Raw genomic sequence first — 20742 nt, 5'->3', positions numbered from 1 at the left:
ACGCTTTGTAGTCAGGGTGAAACAATACTAAAGCCTTTCCCATGTGGAAAGATGCTTGTGAGAGTTATTTATTTTTCTATCATTTTTTTGAACTCCAAGAGAATAAAAAGGGATTGAGATGAGACGTCTCACTTCTCTCAGAGCGCAGAGCTTTACCGCCTTAAGTTCTTATAAAACAAAGGACTTTCAGGACTTTGAAGAGGCACTGCATCATTTTTCATTCCACCTATGAAACTGTTTAGCTGACATAGTAAAAAAAAATTTAAAGCCACAAACCGCCGAGTGTGAGATTGTGTGTGTCGCAGTGTGTCTGCCCATGTACGTGTGTGTATGTGTTGCACCTACAGTCGTATTCAGGGTGTGTGTAGTCTGCATCGCCGCTTGTGGCTCTTCAATACCACTGGGAACACTGGGAGTATGTTGTAGGAACAAATTGATAATATTACATGTAATACATTTTACAATTCTAAGAACAAGTAATAGAGAGCCTTTAAGAAAATAAAAAGACACATGAGCTTGTTCAGACCCGTGTGGACATGTACAGTCACAGTATGTTCAACCCATTATCACAGAAAAGCCTGTAATACACCCGCCCGTCCACCAGAGGGAAGCGTATCAAAGTCTGTCAAAAAAGTTTGTCACCTGACCCAAACATTGGTAAAAGTTTGTGACTTACACGAACTCGGGCACGTGACCTTCCTCTGTTTACGTAACATTTTTTAGATGTCTTGACGATGCTAGGTGCGTCACGGACACGCTTCCCCTGGTGGACGGGTGGGTGTATTACACGCTTTGCAGTGATACTGAGCTGGTATGTTTGTGCTACTGTAAGGGAAGTGCCCTGCGAAGAATCCTAATTCTTGTGTTACATTTACATATAAGCTCACTGTTGTTGGTCATATATAGTATAAATATATATTTCTAAAGGGTGTTGTTTGATCCTTAATGATTTTGTTTGCGATGCCTCAAGCCCCGAAAGACTGATCACTATAAGTTTGGTCCTCTTTTGACACTGACAAACCAAAACATGCTTTCAACTACAGAGAGAAAGAAACAGGATGTGAAAAACAGCTGGAAAATGCAAATCAGTATCCATTCCCCTCCAAGCAAAGGAAATTAAATAGTTACATAATAAATACATGTGGTGTGTGTCTGCACTCTGTGTTTTTGTTCTAATTTCAAAAATGTTTTTGTTAATGCTTTTGTCCCCTGTGTTTTTTTTTTTTTAATAATCACTGTATAAATCCACCAGTGCTGTGAAAATTTAAATCTGATAACTAGACACAGTTTTCCACTTCAGCCTCCTCCCACTGCTGTCATGACAACAGACAGCCCGTCCCCCCTCTGCCAGCTCCAGATTGTAAGACTGACCAAGTTCAATGTGAAATTAGTTCAACAGGTCAGCAGCGCCAGTACACACACACACACACACGCACACGCACACGCACACGCACGCGCACGCGCACGCGCACGCACACGCACACGCACAGTGATTAAATTAGGAGTAGTTAATGGGAGAATTCCTCCTCCCAGCACGTAGACTCTCTCTGTGGTAGTTTATCACTTGGATCAGCCTCCACGTCTCCAAACCAAATGTTTGGACTGCATTCATCAACCAGCGGTCGGGGCTTTTCCAAACTCTCCAAGGGTGCAGTCCTAAAACATTTTAAGGAGTCCCACTGAGGCAGAGTTGGGGCGCACAGAGAAAATAAAAGAAAAGGGGGGATTTCAGTTGTAGGAGGGCGCTGAAATCTAAAACAAATAAACAGTGTTGTGAGGGAGAGCAGCCATCTCTCCACCTTATCTGATATCAGCGTGTCCTCGCATAAAAGCTTTCAGTTGTGTAAACACAGAAACTCATGCCGGCCTGAACGAAAACACACAAAATGTAGTTTTCTGAAAATGCCCTCTTCCATCAATTCAATGCATTGCAGTCCTGAACTTCTGCCCAAATCGAATTGGCTGGCTTATTGCCGCAGATATGGGTGTCGCCCTGCCAGGTTTGTCACAGTGTTTTGTTTGTTTGTTTGTTTGTTTGTGTGTGTGTGTGTGTGTGTGTGTGTGTGTGTGTGTGTGTGTGTGTGTGTGTGTGTGTGTGTGTGTGTGGCAGAGAGGAATTTTAATTCAGATGAAACCAAAGATGGAAAGGACAAAGGTGTTATGGGGTCATGGCTTTGGGGTATGCATGTGTTTTTGTCCTGCTGGTTGACATTTGGTTGCCTTAAGCTTTTGTTATTCAGCTTTTTCATTGTTAGAAGAGGGACAACAGGTTGGACCTCATGTTCAGACATTCATGGGGTTTGATGCTGCCCATGTCTTACATATTCACAAGATTTGTGTTAATAAATAATGACAACACCTAAAACATTTAAATCTCATTAACTGTACACTTCACTAATATTACACATTCACTGAAGTGTACTTATATAATGTACTAATCAGAAAGCTTCTGCTACAAACTGAGGCTAAAAGTCAGACTATGTCAGCCTCCTCGTGTCTCCCAACTTGTTTGATGTGTAATACTAAATAATTGGAAAAGTCTTTGACCTCTCGGTCAGTTGTTTCACAGGTGCTTTAATTTGCGTCATGTTTTTTGTTCTGCAATTATCAATACGTTTTTCTGGTTGCACTTCTTAAAGACTCATCAGAATTGTGCTTGTGTAGCCATGCATCCATATGTATTTCAAATTCAAAAGTAACTGTCTGAAACATACTGTAAATTCTCCCACCTGTGTTGCCTTTTACTACAGCTGCAGGTAAAACATGCAGATGCTATGTGAACTTTAAACCTGTGCATTATCTGACAGGCAGCCTCGCAGGGGAGAGGAAGGTTGCAACAGTAGACTGGCAACGACTGAGCGCGTTGGAATAATGTCTGCAGTCAAATCTTGGCTCAGAAGTACCTGGGTATCCCTGAATCTGCAGAAAACACCCACACGATGCCTGCGGTTACTCTGTTTGTAAGTGCCTTTGTATATGGATTGGTGGTGGGCTGTGTGGATTGGTGATGGGCTAAATCAATCTTCTAAACTCTCTGGAAATTCCCTCCTCGCTCCTATTTTTTGCATTTTTTTTTTCTTATATTTATATTCTTTATATTTAATATATTTTGTTCAGCCGTAAATGAGAATGTTTTTCAAAAAGCAAAAAAATGTGATGCATTAACAAAGTTTAGTCACTTTTTTGAATTAATCATTGTTTTGTTATTTTTCTTGTCTGTAAAGATATCTGCCAGCTGAACTTCCCTTTAATGTTTTAACTCTGTACAAACACCGACACTGAAGAAGATCAGATGATCAGGCTATGACAAACATTTCTCATGTTTTTGCCAATAACTCCAAAACCATTTGAAAAGGCCAAACTGAAAATTGTTAAAACAGTTGAAAACCTTGATGTGTCTGTGTTTCAATGTCATACTTTACAAACGTATCTACAGTTCCTCAAGATGATGCATCAGAGATGATTTATTCTATTTGTTTGCAAATCAAAATTAATATAAATGTCATATGTATGCAAACATGTTTTACCAACATACAAACATGAATCCAAAGTAAAAAAAAAAAAAAAAAGGTGGGGCTTGTGCAAGACAAGTGAAAAGCTAAAACCTCAGACAACAACCTCTCCTAGAAACTCAGCACAAGTCACAACACAAGTAAAAGTACAATTTCTTTGCATAACATTACCAAGTAAGATGGGTTTCTGGGCATGAAAGTCTACACTGCACGGTTGTTTGCTCTGCATGTCCAACATCAACCTCACTTCGTCTGGCCATTGATTACAGATCAGTGGATGGGCCGCCTGCTCTGTGCTTCACTCTAATGACGTTCCACAAAAAGCCTTTTTACGGCTGTACTCATCTTTGCATGTTTGCATCCTGTCTCACAGCACTACACAATTTGACTTGCATAGTTCTGGGGCCTAGAAGCAACCTGTCCTTCTTCTATTTATGTAGTTTAATGGCAGTTGGCAGACAGCTTTTACGTGCATTACCTAACGGGAGTTAGGTATTATAACCAGGCGCTGGTAAAAACAGGGGAAATAAGGAAGAATGATAGTCACATGCGCTAATAAAAAATGTAGAACCATTGGGTATGATATAATGGCCCATCCCTAACACACAGACACACCCTGACAGTACACTCGAGAGGAAGACAGACTTCATACTTTCTTAAATGAATGCGTCCAGTTGTTAAGCTAAGCTAAAGACAAACCATGGAGACAGGAGAGCAGTATTAATCCTAACAAGCACACTTTCCAAAATGTCGAACTATTCCTTTAATGTTGGTCTATGCCTCTTTTCTTACCTGACAGAAATCTGCTAAATATACACTAAACATTTGATTCTGTTGTCTGCTTTTGATTTGATTAATTAGAATCCGCTTGATCTCCGCCCAAATATTTGGCCCCTGCCTACACCCCCGAAGCCTCTGGGTAGCATTCTCCTCGCTCTTTTTGTATCACAGTGATAGTCTACAGGAGGTGGTAGAAGAGTTTTGTGTGTACCATACGGTGTGCTTTTTCATTTGTGAGCACCCCTCTGTGGCTCCTCATGAAGTCATCTCCGAATCTGACATGTGGAATCTAGAATATGCACGACTGAATCCTATTCAAAGGAAAAGCTCCTCGCGCTTCCTCTTCTGTCACTTTTTCTTTCAATTTTCTCTGTGTTGGGGGAAGAAAGTGAGATGAGTATTCACTCCTCACTTCCTCCTCTTTGTATTTCACGGGGAGCCGTGCGGGAGACACGGGAGAGCGGAGTGACGGAGGCACAGAGCGAACGTGAAGGGGAATTAGAGATGACAAATAAAGTGGGGAATTGAGAGAGTTGAAGAGAGGATGTGGCAGTGGGAGGTGAGGAGGCGCAGTGAATCACTGTTACACCAAACACCACCGGCTCCCGCCTCATCTCCCCTTCACCTTCTTCCTCCTCCTGCGTTCACCACCTCCTCTCTCTCAGCCCCTCCTCTCCGTAAACAGCACCAACATCTCAACCACTTTAGCACCAATCACATCTCATTGGCTTCAAGCACCTTGTTTTTATAAAATGATATTCAGGGATAAGTTTAGTTGGTGGTTGATGATTTTTAGAGATTCAGTGCTTGATGCGCTATTGCTGCGGCTGTATTTGATCATATTTTACACATATGACTTACTACCTTAGCGCCATCAATAACTTTATGGTCCCATTTGATGTTTAGTTAGCAGAATATCTCAAGTTATTGTGTCAATTAGATTTAGATTTATGGTATAGTTTTTGTTTATTAAATTTAAAGGTCTGTTGTTTGTTAGATATCATTGGCTATAGTTTCATACTTTTTATTTCCTTTTTTCTTTCAGTAGTTTATTTTCAGGGACTGTAGTGTCGATAATTTGCTTCTTGTTACACATGATTACATAGAGTAAATGTAGTGTCACCATGTGCCTACTCTTCATTGAGCTCAATATTTGGACCGACAGGTTTAGCTTCCTTGAACTTAAGTAAATAGAAAATCAAGGAAATTAGTAGAGGTATTAATTAGAGTTGCATGTTCTGGTAACTGTAGATTTGAAATAATTACAAACAAACAAACAAACAAAAAATGTAATTGACAGTGATTGACAGTGCTGACTATTCAATTCAATTCAATTCAACTTTATTTACATTGCGCCAAATCACAGCACAGGTTATTTATTGGCACTTAACACATTAAAGTCCTTACAGCAAGACTTTACAACATTATACAGAGAAACCCAACAATTCAACAATTCCCACATAAGCTAGGAGGGAAAAACTCCTCTTTAAGGGAGAAAAACCTCCAACAGAGGGAAGGAAAAACTCCCTCTTAACAGGAAGAAATCTCCGACAGAACCAGGCTCAGAGGTGGAGAACATCTGCCTCAACCGGTTGGGGTGAGAGGAGAGCAGAGAGAGAAAAGGACAGCATAGAGATAGAAGAGAAGAACTGTTGGTGGAGACGACGATCGCAGAGCAGAGACATGCAGCTCCATGGTGGGACATCTGCAAAAGAAAGAAGAGAAACTACGCGAGCGAGGGAACTGAATGGAGACAACAGACAATAATAAGAAACTATGGGAGAGAAGAAGATGGTGAGGTACGAGTCAGTTAAAGAGTAGGAGGAAAGAAAAGAAGCTCAGCATGTAACGAGGTCCCCCAGCAGCCTCGACCTATAACAGCATAACTAAGGGTTGGTTCAGGTCTACCCGAGCCAGCCCTAACTATAGGCTTTATCAAAAAGGAACGTTTTGAGTCTAATCTTAAAGCTAGAGAGAATTTCTGCCCCTCGAACACAAACTGGGAGCTGGTTCCACAGGAGAGGAGCCTGAAAACTGAAGCGCTGCCTCCCATTCTACTTCTGTAAACTCGAGGAACCACAAGTAGACCAACGTACTGAGAGTAAAGTGCTCTGCTAGGATTATATGGTTCTATAAGATCTCTAAGATATGATGGAGCCTGGTCATGTAGAGCTCTGTAAGTCATCAAGAGAATTTTAAATTCTATTCTTGATTTCACAGGAAGCCAGTGAAGAGAAGCTAAAACAGGAGAAATATGATCTCTCTTGCTGAATCCCGTCAGTACTCTTGCTGCAGCATTTTGGGTCAACTGCAGGGTTTTTAATGAGTAATTTGGACATCCTAACAGCAAGGAATTACAATAATCTAGTCTAGAAGTAACAAATGCATGAATGAGTTTTTCTGTGTCACGCTGAGGAAGGATTTTCCTGATTTTATTAATACTACGTAGATGAAAGAAGGCAGTTCTGGAGATTTGCTTTATATGGTGGCTAAAGGACAAATCCTCATCAAAGATGACTCCAAGGTTCCTCACAGTTTTGCTGGAGGCCAAGACAACGTCATCTAGAGTAACTAAGTGATTACAGAAAGAGTTTCTGAGGTGTTTAGGACCAAGTACAATAACTTCCGTTTTGTCTGAATTTAGAAGCAGGACGTTTTTGGTCATCCAGGCCTTTATGTCTTTTAGACAGGCTTCAAGTTATACGAACTGATTAGTTTCATCTGGTTTTACAGAAAGATATAGCTGAGTGTCATCTGCATAACAATGGAAGTTTATGCAGTGCTTCCTGATGACGTCTCCTAATGGAAGCATGTACAAAGTAAAAAGTATTGGGCCAAACACTGAGCCTTGTGAAACTCCATAACTAACTCTTGTTTGTCTGGAATCTATCTGATAAGTAGGATTTGAACCAGTCTAATGCAGTTTCTTTAATCCTTGTAACATCTTCTAATCTCTGTAAATAAGATCATATGATCAATCGTATTAAAAGCAGCACTGAGGTCCAGAAGAACAAGTACAGAGACAAGTCCATTATCTGAGGCTAACAAAAGGTTGTTAGTAACTTTCACCAGAGCTGTTTCTGTGCTATGATGAACTCTAAAGCCGAACTGAAAATCTTCAAACAGATCATTCCTTTGTAAATGATCAAAAAGTTGATTTGCAACAACTTTTTCAAGGATTTTAGAAATAAACGTCAGGTTGGAAATTGGTCTTTAGTTTCCTAAAACAGCTGGATCAAGAGTCGGCTTTTTAAGTAAAGGTTTAATTACAGCCACTTTAAAAGCCTGCGGTACATAGCCGGGTATAATAGATAGGTTGATCTGATCTAATATGGAAGTATTAATTAAAGGGAAGACGTCCTTAAAAAGTTTAGTTGGGATGAGATCTAACAGACAGCTAGAGGATCCAGATGAAGAAATGATTCTAGTTAACTCAGAGAGCTCAACAGGAGAGACATTTTCCAAGTTTACATCTGGTCCTACAGTTGCTTTCAGGGCTGCTGTGCTTAACATCACATCAGTGATGGTGTCAGGAAGGGTCGGCCCGATTCTCTCCCTAATAGTAAGAATTTTATTAGTAAATACGTTAATGAAGTTATTACTGCTGAAAGCTGAAGGAATAGAGCTGTGACTCTCCGTCAGCCTACTACAGTGCTGAAAAGAAACCTGGGGTTGTTCTTGTCCTCTATTAATGATGAATAATATAAAGTTCTGGCCTTACAAAGAGCTTTCTTATATATTATTAGACGATCCTTCCAGTCCAGGTGAAATTCTTCTAAATTAGTGGAACGCTACTTCCTTTCCAGCTTTCTAGTCGCCTGCCTAGCGCTCTAATTTAGAAGAATTTCACCTGTGAGTTGTACCACGGAGACAACTTCCTCTGGTTCATGACTCTTCTTCAGAGGGGCGAAATCATCTCGAGTTGTAGCAGAGATGCTGCAGTGTTTTCTACCAGATGATCCACTTGTGTGGGACTAAGATCAACGTAGATGTCTTCCACTGCTTTAACACACGGCATCGAAGAGGATAAGCATGTAACTGCTTCCTTAAACTTGGCCACGGCATTATCTGACAGACATCTACTGTCGTGGGATTTATTCCCACATGCTGTGTAGTCCATTATTGTAACTTCAAATGTTAATAAGAAGTGGTCCGACAAAACAGGGTTTTGAGGAAAGACAATTAAATGTTCAGTTTCAAAACAACAGAACCAGATGGAGGGTGTGGTTACCACGGTGATGGGGTTTATTTATATTCTGAGAAAAGCCTATAAAATCTCATAATGAGCTAAAAGTAGAACTGAGGCTGTCGTTGTCCACGTCAACATGAATGTTAAAGTCTCCCACTATCATCACTTTATCTGAACTCAGCACTAAATCTGATAAAAAGTCAGAATTCAGTTAGAAACTCTGAATAAAGACCAGGTGGGAGGTAAACAACAACAACAACAAATATAATCGGTTTCTCTGCTTTCCAGTTTGGGTGCGAGAGACAAAGAGTCAGACTCTCAAATGAATTATAGCTAAGTTTAGGCTTTGGATTAATTGATAAACTTGAGTGGAAGATTGCTGCCACTCCTCCTCCTCCTCCTCCTCCTCCTCCTCCTCATCGGCCTGAATCTCCAGGAATATGATAATTAATATGACTGGGAGGAGTTGCTTCATTAATACTAACATATTCTTCCTGTTGCAGCCAGGTCTCTGTGAGACAGAGTAAATCAATCTGATGATCAGTTATCAAGTCATTTACTAACAGAGATTCAGACCAGAGAGAGCGCATATTTAATAGTCTGCTTTTAATTGTCAATTTTTTTTATTTTTTTTGATCCATTAATTTGGTAGGATACATTTTTATTAAATGTGTATTGATGCATCTTTTGTTGAGTTATTTAAATAGAGGTGGTCTGGTTACAGACGCAGGGGTGTCAAACTCACTTTAGTTAAGGGGCCACATACTGCCCACTTTCACCTCAAGTGGGCCAGACCAGTAAAATCACAGCATAATAACGCATTCATAACGACAATATTTCTCTATGTTTAAATCATTGGTGACGGTTTTTGGATGATAAACCCTATGTTAAGGTCTTTCTACAATAAACTAGAAACATAAAGAGCAAAAACTCAGACATCAGCCCACTGTTTATCTGCCCCGGCTCTCCTCTGCAGATTCCCTAGCAGCGAGCGCTGCTGCCTCCGGAGCAGAAATCGCATTTACGCTGTTTTTGAAGCAATTACTGGATCGATTAAAAAAAAAACAATTACAAAACGTTGGTACTCATAAACCTCCATATTCTCATAGAAATGGAAATTATGTCTTTCTGTAATTTTCACACTTAGTAAAGTCATCAGGTGGGCCGAGCTGGACCCCCTGGCGGGCCGGATCCGGCCCGCGGGCCGTATGTTTGACACCCCTGCTCTATAGGATGTTGGAGGCTTTGGGTGAGTGAGTGTGTTCTCATCATCAACCACGTTGTTAGCGGGACAACCAGCGGGAAGACGTCCTGAACACGTCATCACTGGTCCGGTCGGGAAGGAGTCCAGAGGAAACTACAGAAAACTACAGGAAACTACAGAAAACTACAGGAAACTACAGGAAACTACAGAAAACTACAGGGTCCGACACGTTTTTTTAAAGTTTCACACCGATTCAACATGAACTTTATTGATCTCCGATTCACGAAACCACGTGTTTATTACCGCCGACGTCAATAACGACCTGACTGGATTTATGATTAGTCAGCAGGTTCAGTGTCCCCGGGAAGACATCTGACTCTGTCCCCGGGAAGACATCTGACTCTGTCCCCGCGTAAACGGAGTCTCCATTCACGCTGGTCGTTTAGCATGGCGCACAGCCGCGATTCAGACCGCGACCTCCGGCGCCCTGACGACACCGCATTTATTACAGGTATCGTTACCGTGAAGGGGGGACGGGGTCGTAACTAAAACATGTCACACACCGGGCAGGGAAAACAAACACGAAGCGGTGGAGGGAGAGGGGGGAGACATTGCTAACTGCTGAGCTAGCAGTACCAAAACTGAAATAGCAGAGAGAAGTCGCGCCGTTTGTAGACAGGAAGTGACGTAACATGCTCACCGTGACGTCAGACGAGACGAAGTCCGCGAATGAAGACTTCCGGGAAAGATCAGTTTCATGCGACGCAATAACAGTTTAATCACCAGGCAGGTGACTATTATCTTTATTATCTTTATTCTCTTTATTATTCTCTTTATTCTCCACTAGATGCTCATCAGGACATCAACAACCAGTGAGGGAGTTTTTACAGTTATTACAGTTATTACAGTTACTACAGTTACTACAGTTATTACATTTATTACAGTTTTTACATTTATTACAGTTATTACAGTTATTACAGTTACTACAGTTATTACATTTATTACAGTTATTACAGTTTTTACAGTTATTACAGTTTTTACATTTATTACAGTTATTACAGTTATTACAGTTACTACAGTTATTACATTTATTACAGTTATTACAGTTTTTACAGTTATTACAGTTTTTACAGTTTTTACATTTATTACAGTTATTACATTTATTACATTTATTCATGGTCGTACAGTTCATTCTGATTGTCTTTATACCCACAATTTGATCTCATGTCAGCAGGGAGACTATTGTAAGGCTAACTGCTGCGTCTGAGGTCAAAGAGGTCAAAGAGGTCACGGAAAGCCATGATGTTTTGTGGGCTTCCCTTTGTTTCATCTCCAAGCTAACTCCCCTCTGGCTTTTATCAGCCTCGCTTTAGTTTGTCAGAGTAACGGTCGACGACCATTTTAACTTTCTGGGCGTAATTTTTTTTCTTTATGATGTGGTCGCGCAGTAAAGATCTTAATTTATCCAGATTCAGATACAGCATGATGTAACACCAGATGTGAATGGGGTCGTAATGAGTAGCACACAGTTTAGCATTTAAACTCGGCTTGAGACGCGTCACTCTTGACCTGAACTTGACTCTGGGGACATTTCTGACTCGACTCAGGTCTTCAGCCTTGAAAGTTACTTGCCGGTTTGTTGTGTTGCCAGAAACCAACCTGGTAACACTCGGGTTAACCTCCTCATTCGTTTGTGTTCAGCTGCTAACGTGAACCTTTGTGGCGTCATGTTGAAGCTGCACATGAATGTGAAACGTTCTGCGGAGAGCTCTTCACTCCCACTCCTCATTTCTCATCTCTCCTGACATCTGCTCCTCTGGGCTATCTTATCAGGCCTCGTTCACTGCGCTCCTCATTCCAGTGGTTCAAACCTCTCCTCCTCTTCCTCCTCTTCCTCCTCCCACCTTCAGCTGGGCCTCACTCCCACCACGCCCTTCTTCGCAGTTGTTTCACATCCAGTAACGGGCCGTGTCGTGCTGACGAAGCTGCTTCAGATTCATATGAGGCATTACTGAGAGGTCACTGGCAGAGTTGGCTCTTTCTCCCCCCTTACTTTAGTGTTTTGTTCTTTATCCCCCTGCTGTATGTTTAATGTGTTCAGATGTCCAACATTCATTTGAAGATGGATTCAAGTGCAAGAATGAATCTTGCAGCGTAAGCACAGACTGTCCCCGTTCTTAGACCGGGCTGCCTGTGCCTAAAGAGGAAATCCCACACTGAAGCCAACACAGGTGCTCGCAGTTAGACGCTTTGAGGCCAGTTTTAAATCCATTTTCTAAAATTAAAAGTCAGTGAACTACATCATGTCGTAGCGTATCAACAGAAGTACATTACGGCAACGTATTCTTATCTGTATCGTCCCTAATAAACAGCTAGTGTTGGTTTCTGAATCAAATAATTTAATCAACATGATAAAGCACTTCACTGCACAGAGACAGGCTGCAGCGCTGCCATGAAGATGCATTTGATGTGTGCAATTAAGATCTCATTTTCCAACATCTGAGACTGAAACCTAACATTGAATTAAAGTCGTGTTTTCAGCCAACTGATTAAGAGGATTCAGATTTTCACTCTTGTTTTGGCTTTGATTTCTCTCTTCACAATGATAACTGTCTCTTTACCTGCTTTATGCTCAAAGACGTTCACCACCAACTCACTAACAGTGTCATTGCACCATTTGATTTGAGCGGCCTATGTCTGTATGTTACTGACAGGCATTTGATCCATTGTTTATACAAAAATATTGATTTACTCTATGACAATAACTACATCTAAACTTTTGTCCAGGCTCACATCATATCATCCATAATCCAGTCGTGCTAACTGTCATTTGCATGCATCATTTTCATACTTCCAATTTCTTTTTTTTTCTGAAAGCTATATTCATGTAAAACAGCAGACTGGGTGAAAAAAAAACATTATTTGAATTCTGGCTTGAAGGAGGAAGTGCAAGTTCATGACTCTATGCATCCATTGAGGCTAACTCCTTTCTCCTTTTATTTGGACTTGTGGTTTATGTTTAACAACTCCACAGGCCGTTACTTGAGTTGATTGTGGTTCACCCACAGAGGTCAATGGTGCAGATGGGAATAAAGAGATTTTTTTTTTCAAAACGTAAGATGCTTCTTTTTTATATATATGTATATATATATCAGTCCGACTCATGTTTCTTCATTTCTCTCCTTCCTTCCTTTCCAGGATGAAAATGCGGCGGCACCGGGTGTTCTTGCTGTGCACGGTGGGCCTGTGCGTCATCTCCTTCCTCCACTACTACAAGGCCCTCCACTACGTCTCCCTGCTGCGTGAGCTCTCCGCTCCATATCCCAACATCAAGTCCTTCATCATGGTCACCGGCTTCTTCTGGAGGGAGAAGGGCGTGGCTGCAACCCCGCTCAGCCCCGCCTCTCCCGAGGAGGCCCCTCCCCTACCTGTTATCCACCAATCTGACAACAAAGCGAGAGGCTCGGTGGGAGGTGGGGGAGGGTTGGGCCAGGGGAATGAGGGGGTCTTGGTTGGGGGTCCAGGAATCGTCGGCCCTGCCGGGATAGAGATGGAGCCGGCGCCTCCTCATCCCTGGGAGAAACCAGAGGAAAACCAGCTGGAAAACGCACTAAATGAGGTGAGATGGGTTAACTTTTACTTTAATCCTGCTTTCAGTGAGAAGATAAGAAAATGTAAATACCTCTCCAATATAATGTACAGCAGTCCTGGCTCAAAGCTACAGCTTTCTGTTAGAACTGCATGTTTTCTCCTTGTATTATAGGATGTGTAACTCTGTTTATCACCTTTCTCTTTCTGCAAGAAAGATGTGATGCACTTTCCACACTGATGAGGTTGTACTGGGAAGCATTATATCTTTTTTTTTTTTTTTTTATCTTAATGCGGTCGGGCGAGGGAAGCCGAAGTAAGTTAATATAAAATGAAATCAGGTGGAGCATGCTGTGGACTAATAACATCACATAAAACCCCATACTGAGTGGTGATTCACAGCACACACACACACACACACACACACACACACACACACACGTTTGTATTCGTTGTGAGGACGTACATTAACAGAATGCATTCCCTATAACTATCACATCTAAGTGTTTAAATTACACAAATTCGGCCCATAGTGTCGTAGTGAATTGTCCACCATGTCCGAATTTGTGTCCTGCCTGGTATGACATATCCTGTTCCTTCACGTTGACCAACAGAATGACAGAGTGCTCTCTGTCGTGCATTTGTAAACGCGGAGGAAAGAAAGTGGGACACTGCAGGTTTTTCTGTCAGGTGGAACAACAAAATAGAGTAACGGTTCGTTGAGCTGTGGCAACAATACCCTCCGCCTTGTTGACGTTTTCTCCAGAGATTATCGTGACAGAGTAAAAAGGATAAATGTTGGCGAGAAAAAGCAGAGGCACTTCAGCAACCTGGTGAGCCATGATTGACAACTTCTTGGCCTCGGTTCAGGTTATAATGTTGAGTGTTGCTAGTCTCCCAACAAAGACGTGGCAAGAATTTATGCCAGATTGCCTAATCTGACATAGTGAAAGACAGTTATATTGTGTAGTCTGATCCCGGTTTAACCTAAACTTAATTCTACCCATTTTAAAAACTAACCCTCAAACAAACCTTTTAAAACGGTGTGAGAAAGTTCAGACCTCACTTTTCCAAAATGTCCTCACGGTGATGGTCGAAAACTGAAATTGGTGCCCATAAAGATAGCCATGCAAGTACACACACACACACACACACACACACACACACACACACACACACACACACACACACACACACACGACAGAGGACAGACTCAAGGCAACAACAGCTTTTTAACTGTATGTGCAACAAAATTATCCAGCAATGGAGGCAGTACAACAGTTTACCAAACACCTGTTTAACAAGTTGAGCACATACTTGCAGAAATGTGGTGTGATGTTCTGCCCGCAGTCAACTCACTGTCCCCTCCAAAGAACTGATCCAGAAGGGTTTACACAGCCATACAGTGTTTATAATGCTAATTTGAGTTCAAATCGAACAATAATTCTATGTCATAGTTGTTTAATTAGATATGTATGAGAACATTTGTTTAATTTGAACTTTGAGGTGGAGACCAAAGAGGACAGAGGAGAGAATGGTGTCACAGACGGATGAATGCTCGTGTAATATAACAGGCTTTCATCTATTTAAATTTGATATTTAGATATAAACAAACAAAAAACAGCTCTTGGAGTTGCAGAATAGAATAAAAAAAAAAAAACAGAGATGATCTCTGTAAACTTGTGTGGAGATAATTACAATAATTCTAATAAGATGTTAATTAAACTTGTAAGCAAGTTGTCTGTTCAAAGTCTGTGCCTTTGGAGGGTGAAAGGTTTGTTTTTATTTCCATGTAGCACAGGTGGATGGTGGGTTGGAAATTCTCCACGCTCATGTCAAGGTGCTGTGATTTAACACAGAGCCAATCGGAGATGCCAGAACTCAAAAAAGAAAAAGCGATCGCACTGACCCAAGTACAATCTGCACAAACATCCTGGGTCACCAGTGCAAAAACACTGTTACGGATTTTTGATGAGACTTATTACGTTATGCATTAATCATAAAAGTTGTTCTCCTTTCCATTGGACTGTGTTTCCTGCTGTCTGTGCACAATCACTGTTCATATCAAGGACTATTTGCTTCTTCTTAGAAGAATCGACAAACTTCTGAAGTATAAGAAACACCTTTAATAGACTTAGTCATAAATCGGCACAATTATAAATTAGAGCTAATTATGACTAACTACTAAGTTAGTTATAAATCAAAGCCATGTCACTCTGGTCCTTTGTGATGAAGTTAATGTTGCTTACTTACCACCCTCAAAAAAATGGTAAGCCTCCAGAAATATATCGCCTTAAAATCTCTGGGACATTTGTCATCTTATTAAGGAAATCCTTGCTTGCTTGCATTTTATTTTAACGAAAGAAAATGCAAATATGAAACAGGAAGTCCTCTGTGCCTTTGAGCTACTTCTAATGTACTACTGCCTCACACATTATTGATCTCATCTCCTCTTGCATCTTCCCCTGCTATCACTGTGTTGTATCTCTGTGAGAGTGATCTATAACATTCAGCAAGTTTACACGTTCACTTTCCTGGAGCCTTGGAGACAAAGGAAACTGCTCTGTAATCACCTGTCAGAGGGCACACGTGCACGTGTGTTCAATGATGTACTGTAAGAAGCCGTAAAGTTAAAGTTAATCAACACTAAAAGTCTCAAGAAATGATTACCCGCAAAACAACGTTGTAATGATAAGATATCATTGTTGTGGGTTAATTATTGTTTGCTAACAGTGTGTATTTCTAAATATTAACTGCAGATTGTTTGACTTTTGCACTCACCTACTTTTGATCTTGTTTAATACCAGTGGCAAGGTTACCCAGTAACCCGTTCAAAGTTACATTACATTTCATTTAGCTGACGCTTTTATCCAAAGCGACTTACAACACACCGATGGTACACCATCGGGAGCAATTGTAGGGTTCAGTGTCTTGCTCGAGGACACTTAGGCATGTGGACAGGAGGAGCCGGGATCAAACCACTAACCTTCAGATTAGTGTGCAACCCACTCTTGTTGTTGACAGTGAGGCTGCCATTGTAGCTGTACTTTTGAAGATACATTATAGCTAATATGGGTCCACCTTGCATTAATGTACATGTTTAATATATACATGTTTAGGCAACATGTATTAATATAGTGGGAGTATAAAAGGGCAGAATTTGATGTCTTAAATACAGACAAGCTTGGGTAAAGCTGAGATTGTAGGTCACCGGTTTCTAGTTCAAGTTCAGCCCTTAAGCACAACTAAATTCATTGTTATCCTAATATACAATTCAAATGTGATATTTCTGTTTTACTGTTTTAATTCAAATCCTGTTCCCTTTGGCTGTTGCTTGATTTTTGGTATAGAAATGTGCCTGCGTTCATGACACATTTAAACACTTTGCATTGTTCACGCATGTGTCTTTGAAACAAGGGGAGTCAGATTAGTCTTTGAGTTTCCTGGGAGCCTTGGGAGGTGATTTTTTTTTTGGCACTGACATCTTCTAAAAACCACCATTGTGGATCTCCAGAAGGGTTGAAACCTGAGGTGTATCCCTAGCCTTTGTCTTGTTTTCTACGCTATCCTTTATTTTTCTTTGTCACATCGGCTCATCTTTGAAATTGCTCTCAAAGTGCCAAGAGCACGTCGACATTTCACAGCAACTGTTACAAGACAAAAAAAAAAGCCTCAAATACAGTTGATTGCTTTTGATATAAACATTTAGAAGTCATTACAAGGGGTCAGCAACTATGTACCAGCTAAGATGTCTGTTATTTTAAATAGTAGGCAATAGTTCATGTTAACTCAGTATTAATTGAATTCATCAGTTCACTATATTTCATTTTTTATTTTTGTCAATTGTAATGTAACTATCAATTCAAATGTTTCAAAGTATCAAAATTGTCACCACCTCCACTTTTCATTATGTCCATGTGATCAGCTGGTGCCAGTAAATATCAAGCTGTTTGTTGGTGTAAAGTTAATTAATCAGTGACACTAAAATCCACAGATGTTTGGAATTTATTTTAGAGGAGCAGCAACCATAACCATTTCCCATTACTGTTTTTTTTTTGTTGTTGTTTTTCTTTCCTCAGAGGAGAGCTGAAGAGCAGCTGCGGAACCCCAGCCACCCAGCCCTGCCGGGCAGGCCGGACCTCCCAGAGGTACCAGTAGTGGGAAAAGAGCACCACCGCGTGGTGTTCCCCAAGGAACGATTGCCGGACCCCTTAGAATCCATGGGAGACCTCAATACCCGCACTCACCAGCTTCAAGATGACAAAACATCTTACTTTGTCCGCACCAAAGCCGGAGCCCTTTGCTTCAGGCAAGGGACGGAGGTGGCTACCCCGAAGGAGTACTCTGGAAAATCAGGGGGGGCTGTGGCTAATGAAGCTGGGGACGTTGGTCGAGCTGGGGCTGCAGGGCAACGAAGACCTCTGGAGGTCCAGCAGCAGCAGCAGCAGCCCTCGGCACCTCCGAAAGCCAAGGCGAGGGCCAGAGGCAACGGGAAGCGGCTGGTCAAGTGCGTCTGTCGGCCAGGGTGGCACGGACCTTACTGTGGGGTTCCCACCATGGTGTACCACTCCAATCTGCCAACCAAGGAGCGACTGACACCCAGGGAGACCCCACGGAGGGTGATCAATGCCATCAATGTGAACCATGAGTTTGACCTGCTGCACGTGCGCTTCCATGAGCTCGCCCAGGCCGTAGATCTGTTCCTCGTATGTGAATCAAACTTTACGGCCTATGGAGAGAAACGACCTCTGAGGTACAACGCTATTTCTTTATGGACAGATTATAAAGCTATGCCCTTGAGGTCAGTTTGTATTTAAGCAAGATGTGTAATCCTCTACTGAGCTGCTCCGTGGCCATCGGTAGATGACTCTCTGTGGCTGACATTATGGCATTGTTCAATGAATTGCATCTTCAGCGAATTTGAAGCTGGATTAAGTTATGAGATGGGTTATATCATGTTTATGTGCAGGCATACATAAAGGAGTTCATTTGGGGTCATGCTGTACACCATTTTCATATTCAGTGATCCAAAATTCAGCCAAAACTCCAGGTTTTTGTGAAGTTGAAACACTGCAGGTGCGCTGACGGGTTACTGCTTACAGCTTACAGTTTTTGTCTACAGCCACCCTGCATGCTTCTTGAACATTAGTGTGCTGAATAACAATTCCTTTGGCAACAACATGCTCAGCCTCGAGAGCAATTTTACAGCAGATTATGACAAGAGCGACACGATTAACTCTGCATGTAGCCTTGAAGGGAGAGATTGGTGTGTTCAATCATAGGATGTGACACCGCATGAAAGCGGATACATTCAGTGAGCATTGTCTTGTGCTCTGCATATTATCAGGTTAATTGAGTTGTTCTTGCATTCAGTTTGGTGTATGGCGGGTGGGTTCTCTGCACTGAAAGGTGTCATTTGTCAAACAAGCACTTGTCTGACCTTTTGTTCTTTATCTTTTCGCAACTTTTTTTCCCCCCAATCTCTACAGTGTGTACTTTACTTATTGTTCCAGGCAGCACTGGTTTCCATTCTGTTCGGGAAAAAAAACATGAATTAGCAACGTTTTGAAACTTGTTGAACTGTGGATTCCATTACAGTCAAGTCTGTTATTTTTTCAGCCACTGTATAAATGTATGGTAGTGCAGTTTGAAAATAGCCACCGGGGTTTTCTTACAATGGAAGACAATTATGTTTATGAAGTTAAACAAAAGTTTGAAATCAATTCACGAGTGGAAAAGTAGCAACAAACCCAACACACGTGTGGATTGGGTGAACCACATGTGTGCATAAAAAAAAAAAAAAACCTGTGACTCACGTATTAAAATATTGCTCCATAGTAAAGAGTAGGGAAAAAAAACTAGTCAAGATAGCCTAAAGAGCGAGTTGGTTTGAAAGGTCAAGGAATGGCAAGTTGTCAAGTTGTATTTAACTAATGCAAGAATGGAAACCAATGGCTACCTCGAAATGTAGTTATGATACATCAGACCGGGGGCCTCACTGCGTAGGATCCAGACTTAAAGGCACCAAATCCGAAAATGACGTATGCGTAAAAATATTTAGATATATAAAATCGTGCGCACGCACACCTGCGTGTTGCCCTTATAAATCATAGTCCACGTGGAAATGTGTACACATTGATGAGCCTCATATCCAGTCCTCTACACGGCCACATTCAACCATAAATTGTCAAACCACGCTGTAAACGTTGATGCATATAAAATTAGCCATGCTGCTCAGTGGTTCCTTGGTGAATTGTGGAGTGGAGAGGGAAGCTTCAAAAAGGACTTTTTTTTGACACAGAAATTGAAGTGCTTGTGGGTGAGGTGCAGAATAGAAAGCACATATTGTTTGGTGGCCACAGCACCGAGGTTGCATACAAAAGCAAATGTAGCGAAGGGGCACCGTGTTGCTGCTGCAACGATAGCAGTGTCTCCGTTGTACTGCTCCGTGACCCTGACAGCGCTGTCGTGTTTACTACAGCACTTTTACACACAAAAACTACATCAAAGTATTTACACAATATTGGTGGAAGACAATTTTAAAAACTGATCCTGTGTTCTTCAATTTCTACAACCAATTATGGTCATCTAGTCCATTAGCCTGGTTAACGTGGTGATAAGGGCTTCGTATGGGGGAAGGCCGTCAGACTTTCCCGACTGTAATATGAAGTGAACTTAAATGCGTGAGAGGCTTCATCACACATACAGCAATACCATTTCATTTCTACAATCTAACTTCAGTTCACAGTCTCCAAAACGTACGTACACACGGGTCAGAGTTTGCATGCGGGTGCGCTAATTCTCCCGTCCAGTGTGTTTTTATAAATCCCAACTTTTGCGCGGGGACCAGCATGCGCATCTTTCAGGCCCCGTTCTGTCCGGAGGCGACGGTTACAGATGAGGCCCCCGGCCCGCGATGTGACGTTTTCCGTCGTATACCATTGTACAAACAAACACCGCACTGTTTCTGTGGATGACAGAATCCCCCTAACGGTGTTTGTAACCTCCCCAGTTTCCTGCGGCTCCTCCTCAACGGCACGTACGACTACATACGTCACAAGATCCTGTACGTGTTCCTCGACCACTTCCCGGAGGGCGGTCGGCAGGACGGCTGGATCGCCGACGACTACTTGCGTACCTTCCTGACACACAACGGCTTGTCTAGGGTGGCGGGCGCCAAATCAGACGACGTCTTCGTCATCAACGACGCAGATGAAATCCCAGCACGCGAGGGCCTCCTCTTCCTCAAACTGTTTGATGGCTGGACGGAACCTTTCGCCATCCACATGCGCAAGGTAGAAGCAAAATGCCAGCTTGTGTGTGGGTGTTCAATTATCTTTCGGCAACACTACCGTGGGTGTGTGATGCTTTTTGTTGTATTAAGCATCTTGTCTCTGTTGCGTTTTAAACATTTAAGATGAAGTAATTCACCCGTGCAGCAACTTAACCGCTCTCTTCTCTCTGCGCGT

General features: G+C 41.8%; 1 protein-coding gene across 2 annotated transcripts in view; it reads left to right on the top strand.

Annotated features, from left to right (window-relative positions):
* mgat3b (beta-1,4-mannosyl-glycoprotein 4-beta-N-acetylglucosaminyltransferase b) overlaps nucleotides 1-20742 on the top strand; it is an 80859-nt gene that overhangs the window by 46976 nt on the left and 13141 nt on the right. Inside the window, exons 2-5 of one of the 2 annotated variants that reach the window (XM_069168309.1) lie at nucleotides 2808-2960; nucleotides 12884-13304; nucleotides 17353-18026; nucleotides 20286-20568. In XM_069168309.1, coding sequence (XP_069024410.1) covers nucleotides 2872-2960; nucleotides 12884-13304; nucleotides 17353-18026; nucleotides 20286-20568 — 1467 coding nt within the window. In that variant the 5' untranslated portion in view covers nucleotides 2808-2871. The remainder of the gene's footprint in view (nucleotides 1-2807; nucleotides 2961-12883; nucleotides 13305-17352; nucleotides 18027-20285; nucleotides 20569-20742) is intronic. The other variant, XM_069168310.1, reaches the window with a different exon arrangement.

The sequence above is a fragment of the Embiotoca jacksoni genome, unplaced genomic scaffold (genome assembly GCF_022577435.1).
Source record: "Embiotoca jacksoni isolate LCO1_2020_lvr unplaced genomic scaffold, fEmbJac1.0.p SCAF_4, whole genome shotgun sequence".
NCBI lineage: Eukaryota > Metazoa > Chordata > Actinopteri > Embiotocidae > Embiotoca > Embiotoca jacksoni.
The sequence above is the reverse complement of the archived record's forward strand: the minus strand, read 5'-3'. Positions and strand labels throughout refer to the sequence as shown.